The following is an 8,482-nucleotide window of genomic DNA, read 5'->3' on the forward strand; positions in this document are numbered from 1 at the left end:
AATAGTTACTTGGGTCTGAATTGCTTGTCTTTCTTTCCCCGGCCCCTGCTCCTGTCTTGTTTGTTAATTTTTTTGTTTCCCCCTTAAATATGGAAAGTCCTAGTGATTGGGACTTGGGACCCTTCCCAGAGGCTCTCTCACCCTAAGTAGCCTCAGTTCCCATCTCTGCTGACAAAACCCTCCTTTCTTTCCTTAGCTGCACCCTCAGACCAGGAGTTCCTTGGTATCCTGGATGTCACCCTCTGGATATCCTCTGGATCCCCCACACCCACTGAGTCCCACACTGGCCAGAGCGTCCTCCACAGACCTGCCCCTCCTCCCTGGTCCTCTACCAGGGAAGTCCCACCATCTCCCTTCCCAGAGCCCAGGGCCTAATCCTGGCACTTCTTCCCCATGACCCTCAGCTCCATGACCATCCACTCAGCTTCCTGCCTCTACTACCCACTCCCTCTCCTTTCCCCGACTCTGGTCCAAGTTTGTCCTCACCAACCCATACACTGGCTCTGGCTTCCTCCTGCTCCCAGCTTCGTCTCTTCCCCTAGTCCATCTTCCTTAAGTAGAAGGATCTTCCTAAAGCCCAAATCCCTTTGCCTTATTCCTTCCCTGCACTGAATCCTCCATGGCTCCCTGTCAGGCCACAGCCTGAGGTCTTTGGCCTAGCTCTAGCAGGCCTGAACCCTGCTCTCCCTCCTGCTGTAGCTCTATCACAGCACACCCAGTACCTACTATAAACTAAGCTCTTGCTTATCTGTGCCCTCTTCCTGGAACAGCTTTTCTTCAGCTCTTTGCCCAATTATCTCCTTCAGATGTCTTTCTCAGAGCCCAGGTCTCCTCCTCCAGGAAGCCCTCCCTGACCACACCCCAGGCTGAGCCAGTCATTACTTCCTGGCTCCACAATCCCCCAGGCTCCCCTCATCACCATATTCCCAGTCTCTTTGGGCTATCACTGCCTGAAGACATGTCTCCCACTGGACTTTGTGCTCCCTGAGGTTAGGGCTCAAGGCTTCCAGGGTCACTGCAGTGTCATCCAGGTAGACACTCCAGGCATGTCTGTTGACTGAATGGATGAACATCCTCAGTTTTCCCCACTGGCTCCTGCCCCAGGACCTCAGGTTGAACTGGGGGTCTCTCAGAAGAGGTTCACCCAGCCCCAGACCCCTGTACCCTTCTCCCAAACCCCACAGACAGAGACAAGGGCAAAAGCCCAGGCCCAAGCTTAGAAAAATAGGACTTTTTTGTTGTGCCCCGGTGCCCCGACACCCTCCCCTTCAGAGTTTTAAAAACCGTGAGCAATTTGGTGAGTCTGAGGCCAGGTCCCGCGGGGTGTCCGGGTCCTGCTGTCCCCTGGAGCCAGAGGAGCCGTAGAGGTGGGTGCCCAGCTAGGGTCCCGTGGGTTCGTGGCTGGGCCCCCAGGATTCGCAGTCCAGCTGAACAACGGTGTGGGCCCTGGGTGCGGAGGGCTCAGGGGCAGGTGCAGTGGGCGGGGGACCCAGGGCGCCATTGGTCTGGGAGCAAACGCTGCTGACAGGCGCGGGTGTCTTGGCCTTGCCGGGGGGCTGGCCACCGTGCACCTTATAGCGCATAAGAAGCACGAAGATGAAGACCAGTACCGAGGCCACGATGACACCACCGAGCGCGATGATCATTGTGCCGCCCAGGAAGGGTGCGTGCGGGGCTCCGCACGGCTGCAACGCAGGCTCGGTGGAGAAGCGGGCACAGCCCACGGGCCGCGTGGCGGTCAGCCCCGTCGCGCTATCCTCGTACACCGCAAGCACGCACAGATCGTAGGTCCGGCCTGATGCCAGGTCAGTCAACAGGAACGAACGGCTGTCTGCCGGGATCATCCTGGAGGAGCAGGCAGGTGGAGTCAGGTCCCGCTGCCCAGCACCCATCTTCTCTCTCCCCCACCCAAAGCCCCGCGGGGCTAGATTCCCTCCACTCTGCTACCTCATTTTTTTCTAGCCACCAAGTTCCCTCTGGCCAGCATTCCAGTTTCCTTGGGCCTTGACACCCCTTCAGCGACCTGCCTGACGTCCCTCCAGTTTGCTCTGCAATCTCACTCTAGTCCACCCTCTTGCCTCCCTGAGCCTGCCAACCCACTTCTTTTTGCTTTTTCTTTGGACCCCATGCCCAGTTTCTCCGCAGCCCACCACCTGAGTTCCTCCACTCTGTTTCATGTTTTTATACCCACCTGCCCTGTTCCTCTTTGGCACTGCCACCCAACTTCCCTCCACTCTGCAGCTCAACTTCCCTGCCTAGTTCTGCCCCAATCCTCTGCCTGATTTCACTCTGATCTGACTATAAAAGTTCCTGCCAGTCCTGATGCCAGCCGTCTCTCCAGCCCAATTTTGTTCTAACCCTGTGTGAATTCCCTCGGACCTAATCCCCTTTCCTTCTAGCCTGCCAGCCAATTTCCCTTTACCCTCACTCCCCCATCGCCCTCCAGACCCCCACCCAATTCCCCTCTGGTTCCTATCTGACTTCTCTCCAGTCTCTGCCTAATTTTCCTTTTCCAGCTGCCTGATTTTCCCCTAGTGTACAGCAGAATTCTCTTTAATCTTTTAATCTAACTACCTGATTCCCTGTTACCCCTGCTGCCTGATTTCCTCTAAGCTGCCAAAAAATTTCCCCCTAGCCCCATTCCCTTATTATTACTATCATCCTCGTATCTGTAGTCTGTTTTCCAGTGAGTCCTGTCATCTGAATCACCGCTGCTGATTTCTTTTTCTCCCTGTTGCCTTATTTCTTTCCGGCTCATCACTTAACTCTCTTTTATGTCTATTGTTATCCTTACCTTTCCCATTTCCTTTTAACCTTACCACCCAATTCCACCATATTTCCTGTAGGTGCAGTGTACCCTGTTGGAGGTTTAACTTGTTTTATTACTAAACTGCTTTATTGAGAGAGAAACAGGAATCTCCAGGATTGCCTGTGGATGGTGGCCATCCAAAAGACCGCTGATCCCATTAACAAGTCTAGGCAAGGAGGCCAGGACTTGTGTGATTTTTCAGAGTGGAATCTACTGAGTAGTGTTGCCTGAGAAAAAGGAGTAGAATCAGGACTGAAAAGAAAACCAAGTGATGATTTCTTGAGGGGTGGGTGGGTCCCAGAGGCGGGAGGGGGTCCTGGTATTGGGTTTCCACATTGTACATCCCAGTCCTTGGCCACCGTGCACCTTATAGCGCATAAGCACACAAGCAGCACGAAGATGAAGACCAGTACTGAGGCCACGCCTCAGGGACTGCACACTTGGAACCACACCTCAGGGACTGCACACTTGGCCCAGCCTGGTGGCAAGAACAGGGTGTCATTAACAACTGCTCATGCAAGGTTGGACTTCAGTAAGAGGTGTCAGCAGCAACCACTTTCCACCATATGTACCAAATGCTATCTGGCTTGGGGGCAGAAGTTGAAGCACCCCACCTCTTGGACTCTTAAAAACTCCGTTTTTTGTTTGCAACCACGGAAGAGAGAAGGGAACCCCCAAGAGTGACAAATAGGATATTTCTGATCACCCAGAAAGAAGAGCTTGAATTAGGTTTGATTTGACTTAGCAAATAAAAAATTGATGTCACCATTATCAGAACTCCACATGTACAGAGATCACTCTCCGCATGAACCCAAAGCCTAGTCTCTATTTAACCTCCTCCCCCCAAGTTTTCCTTTTAAACTCTGGTCTGATTTCCTTTGTAACGGGGCTGCCTCATTTCATTTTCTCTGACATTCCTGTACCTTCCTGCTTGATCTTTTTCTTCCTGCAGCCTCGCTTGTATAAAGCCGTCATCTAGAAAACTAGGCTTTTCTCTCTTTACCTTTTACTGCTGAAATTTGCTTTTATCCCCCGCCACTCATCCCCATTAATGTTTTACTCTCTTGGCCTGATTACTTTTTACTCTTGCTGTCTAATTTCCTCATGTTTGTTACCATTTACTCTTACTGTCTTATTTCTCTTTACCTCTACAGACTCATTTCTTTTATCATTACTGCTTGATATTGTTTAGCCCTATAGTCTGATTTCCTTTTTCCTTATAGCCTGATTTCTTCTTACCATTGCTGTCAGATTTCTTTTATTACCACTTCTGCCTGATTCTGGTGAACCTCGCTGCCAGATTTCTTTTACCTTTGCCATCTGATTTTCTTTGTGACCCTGTAGCATCATTTCTCAGCTGTGCTTCAGTATGGAGCATTCATGGGTGTGCCCTCCATCCTCCCCATTCCTCACTCCCCCACCCAGCTACCCCTCTGCCTGGCCCCTGCACCTGTACACGAGGATGTCATCAGCTGAGCTGTTGTACTGGATCTGGTACATGCGGATGCCTGGGATGGGCCGCTGATCTGGCCACTGGACGAGAGCAGCTGTGGCTCCATGCTCAGTCACTTGGACGCCACGGTCAGTAGGGGGCACGGTGTCAGCCACCTTGGCGGAGGCAGAGGCAGCAGAGGGCGGGGTGAGGGCATCAGGATCCCCGTCCCGCGGGGGGTCACAGCTGGTACTATTGGCTAGCTGTGGAGGTGGTGGGGGACCCACGGTCAGCTCAACAGCAGCCGTGGCCTCACCAGCTGCATTGGCCGCAATGCAGGTGAAGATGCCACCATCGCCTGGCTCGGTGACCAGCAGCTCCAGTGTCCCATTAGGGAAGGCACGAGCACGGCTCGAGTTGCCCAGTAGCCGGCCTTGGGGTGACACCCAGCGCACACGGGGCTCTGGGTCCCCTACTGCCCGGCAGCGCAGAGCAGCTGGTCGACCTGCAGGCACTGCTAGGGGTGGTGAGCGGTGGGTCACCACAGGTGGTTCGCACACAAACTCCTCCTCACCCACAGCCCAGAAGTAGCGGCCCCCCAGTGCAGGTGGCGAGGCACAGGCCTCGAGGTCATCTTCCCGAGCCAGCCGCCGCAGCCACACCAGCTCACAGTTGCAGTGCAGGGGGTTCCCACCAAAGGCCAACACCAGGGCAGAGGCAGGAGAACCACGGGGCCGGGCAAGTAGCGGCAGGCGAGAGAAGAGGGGGTCAGGTGGGATGGTGGTCAGGCGGTTGGAGGTCATGTCCAGCCGTGCCAACTTGTGCAGGCGGGAAAAGGCGCCAGCAGGCACAGAAGCCAGCAAGTTATGGTCAAGGCCCAGCGTGTTGACATTGCCCAGGCGGCCCAAAGCCTCCCAGGGCAGCTGCTCGAGGTTGTTGTAGGAGAGATCGAGGTCCTCCAGCGTCTCGGCACAGTCGTCCAGGGCACTAGCTGCCAGGGCTGCCAGCTGGTTGTTGCTCAGGATGAGGTGGCGCAAGTTGACCAGGCCACGTAGCTGTCCCTCGCCCAGCGAGGTCAGTCGGTTACCATCTAGGTGTAGGGCGCGCAGGGCACGGAGGTCAGCAAAGGCGCCGGCTGCCACGTGGCGGATGGTGTTGCGAGACAGGCTCAGATGCAGCAGGCCCGTCATGTTGGCCAGGTCGCGGCGGCGCACGGCCGCAATGAAGTTGTCTGCTAGGCGCAGCTCGGCTGCACGGCGATCCAGCGAGGGTGGCACGAACAGAAGGCCTGCCCCTGGACACAGCACACTTAGGGGCAGTGACTGGGTCTGGCAGCGGCAACGGCGGGGACACGGGCTGGATGTGGCTGGCTGGGGTGGAGACGAGGCAGGGGCCAGCGGTAGCAGGCACAGGAGCAACGGGAGGACGGCCATCGCGGGCGGGGGCCACCTGCAGGTAAGAGGAGCAGCATTAGGGCAGGCTGAGGCCAGAAGAGGGGCCCCACAGGGAGACGGTCACCATGGGCTGTGAGCAGCAGAGCTGGTCAGAGATGCTCAGAGGGAGGAGTGGTCAGACACAGTCCAAAGCCAGAGGAGGTAGTCAGAGACTCAGAGATGTGTATAGTGGAGGCACAGAGGGAGGAGAAATAAACAAAGATGGTCAGAGGGAAGGGAAGAGGCTAGGGAATGGGCAGAGATGGTCAAAGAACAGGCGAGTTGGCCAGGGTGGGCAAAGAGAGGGTCAAAGATTCCTACTGAGAGAAGAGGTGGTCAGGTGGTAATCAGAAATGGTCAGACATGACCAGAGAGGAGAGGTGGTCAGAGGTGGTCAGGAATAGTCCAGCCAGGAGAGCTGGTCAGAGAGAGAAGTGATTTGACATGGTCAAAAGCCAGAGAGGCGTTCAGAGAGAGAAGAAAGAACAGACATCAGAATCAGTTGGAGACCAGGGGAGCGGGGAGAGGTCATCATAGGGAAGAAAGACAACCAGAGATGGTAGAAATAATCAGAGATCAACAATTAAGAGAGATAACGGGTGAGAGGGGACCAGGAAAGGCCAGAGATGAACAGATGGTTGTAGACAGAGAGTTGGAGTTGGGGTGGGTGAAGGGCAGGAGAGATAGTGGAAGATGGTCAGAGAAAGGGAAGATAGAGAGGAGGGACGGCAGGGCAGCTAGAGAGAAGAGTGGTGGATAGAGATGTCAAACATGGTTGGAGACGATCACAGATCCAGGATTAGAGCCAGGTGTGGACAGAGAGCAAGAGAGCCAGTGGAAGATGATTAGAGAAAAGTACAGGGGACAGAGATGTCAAAGATGGTCACTGAGTGAAGCAGTAGACAGAGATGGCTGGAGAGAGGAGCTGTGGACAGAGCTGTCAGATATATCAGAGAGAGTAAAGGTGAACAGAGATGGTTACTGAGAGGAAAGGGGCAGAAAGGGGACTAGAGAGAGTGGTGGTGGACATGAAAGGCAGCTGGAGATGGTCAGGCAGGACAGATGGTGAGAAGCTGTAAGGGTGGTGGCAGCAGAGAACTGGAGATGCTATCTGCTGGGAATGAGGAGGTCAGAGGGGTAGGCTGGCCAAGTGTCCTGGGAATGTTGGAGGGAGAGCAGGACTGGAGGTAGATGTAGAGAATGAAATGACTTTTTCCAGGGAAACCCAAGAGTGCCAAAGGGGACCTGGTCCTCCACCCCAGTCACAAAGGTCCTCTCAAGTCCCTCCCCACCACGGAGGTCTCTCAATGGCCTTACCTGAGCTGGAAGCCACCCCAGGGAGCGGAGTCCTCAGGCTCCAAGGGGGTCAGAGGTCAGGACTCTGGAGAGGGTGTCTGGTCATGCCGTCCCTGTTCCTGAGGTCTCTAGAAGGACCGTTGTGTTTCAGCTTAAATCCGTGCCCATGGAGTCTCCAGATCTTGATACTTAGGGTCCCAGACCCCCAAATATAGGACCTCTAGGATCCTGTTTTAGAGATCCTGGCCCAAGTTTGGTTGGTTTAGGGTCAGGGTTTCCCAGCTCCAGTCTTAGGATGCTAAATAAGTCAAATGGGGGAGTTTAGGGTCCAAGTTCCAAATCCAACCCTGGATTCTGGTAGTGGGTTTCTGTGTTCTGATACTGGGGTGCCAAGTAAAGATTTGGAGGTCTCTAGCCCCAGATTTCAGCCTTCAGGTCTGCAGGAAGGACTTCAGGCCCAAATTCAGGTTCAGGTGCCTTGGAATCCCAAGGTTCAGATCTTGGAATCTGAGGCCTAAATCCCAGGGTTCAGTTCCCAAATAGTGGGTTCCAGTATATAGATTTTGGAATCCAGTCCCAGATTTCAAGGTGCCAGGCACAGAATTGAGAGTTCAGCCCCAGATTTGGGGGCTTATATACCAAATCTTGGGGTCCATGCTCCAAATCATGGGATTCAGTTTCCAAATCTTGGGGTCCCAGGGACCGATGTTGGGATTCCAGCTCCAGATATTGGGGTTCGGGGTCCAGATCTGCGGGTTTCGCGGGCTGGATCTCGGGGTGCTAGCCCCAGATCAGGGTCTCAGGCTTGGGTTTCCGTATCTCTCCACCCAATCTCGGGGTGAAAGCCCCCGATGTCGGGGTGCGGGCCCAGGGTCTAGGGCGGCAGCATCGCGGCTTGCTTCCCGGCTTGCAGCTGGCGCTGGCCCAGAGGGAGGGGGTCCGCTGCGGTGGGGAGGGGGGCGGCCCGCCCGGCAGCCCCAGGGCCGGGGTGGGGCGAGGCCTGGGCGCAGACAGACGGACTGACAGACAGGAACTCGCGGGATGGGGGCACCGCAGCGCGGGCGGGGGCGCCAGGGGGGAGGGGTCGCGCTCAGAGACCCCTCCCCCGCCGGGGCCGGGGCGAGGGCCGGGCGGGGGCCGGGCGGGGGCCGGGCAGGCGGGCCGGGTCCGGGAGCTCCCGCGGCCTCCTCGCCGGGAACCCAGGGCCGCGCGCGTGCCCGCGCTTAAAGGCGCAGGCCTCGCGCGCGCCCGCGCTTAAAGGCGTAGGCAGCCCCCCCCCCCTTTCTCAAAGGCACGCCCCTGGCCCCACCTCCTATGGAGTCGCCCTAGCACTGCTGGGAGCGAGAATCCCTGGATACAAGGAGACTGAGACCGGCACAGAGACCAAGGCAGAGAGACAGAGATAGAAGAGAGATAGAGAGAGATATAGATAGAGAGAGAGAGAGAGAGAGAGAGAGAGAGAGAGAGAGAGAGATGGGCAAGCTTGGATTGAGGAACGGAGAGGAACAGAAT

At 55.8% G+C, this 8,482-nt stretch overlaps 1 protein-coding gene across 2 annotated transcripts; it reads right to left on the minus strand.

Annotated features, from left to right (window-relative positions):
- Positions 1–1,216: 1,216 nt before the first annotated feature.
- On the minus strand, positions 1,217–8,195 carry LRFN3 (leucine rich repeat and fibronectin type III domain containing 3). 2 transcript variants are annotated; one of them, XM_081274168.1, is made up of 3 exons: positions 6,992–8,195; positions 4,260–5,690; positions 1,218–1,845 (listed from the first exon to the last, which is right to left on the minus strand). In XM_081274168.1, exons 2-3 carry the CDS (start codon positions 5,672–5,674, stop codon positions 1,380–1,382), a joined length of 1,881 nt encoding a protein of 626 aa, XP_081130294.1. In that variant the 5' UTR covers positions 5,675–5,690; positions 6,992–8,195; the 3' UTR covers positions 1,218–1,379. The 2 variants fall into 2 exon arrangements, with proteins under 2 accessions (XP_081130295.1, XP_081130294.1); XM_081274169.1 differs by lacking the exon at positions 6,992–8,195 and having other exon boundaries at positions 1,217–1,845; positions 4,260–5,687.
- Positions 8,196–8,482: the final 287 nt, after the last annotated feature.

This window comes from Spermophilus citellus, assembly GCF_964194105.1.
Source record: "Spermophilus citellus genome assembly, chromosome: 18".
In the NCBI taxonomy this organism is placed as follows: Eukaryota; Metazoa; Chordata; class Mammalia; order Rodentia; family Sciuridae; genus Spermophilus; species Spermophilus citellus.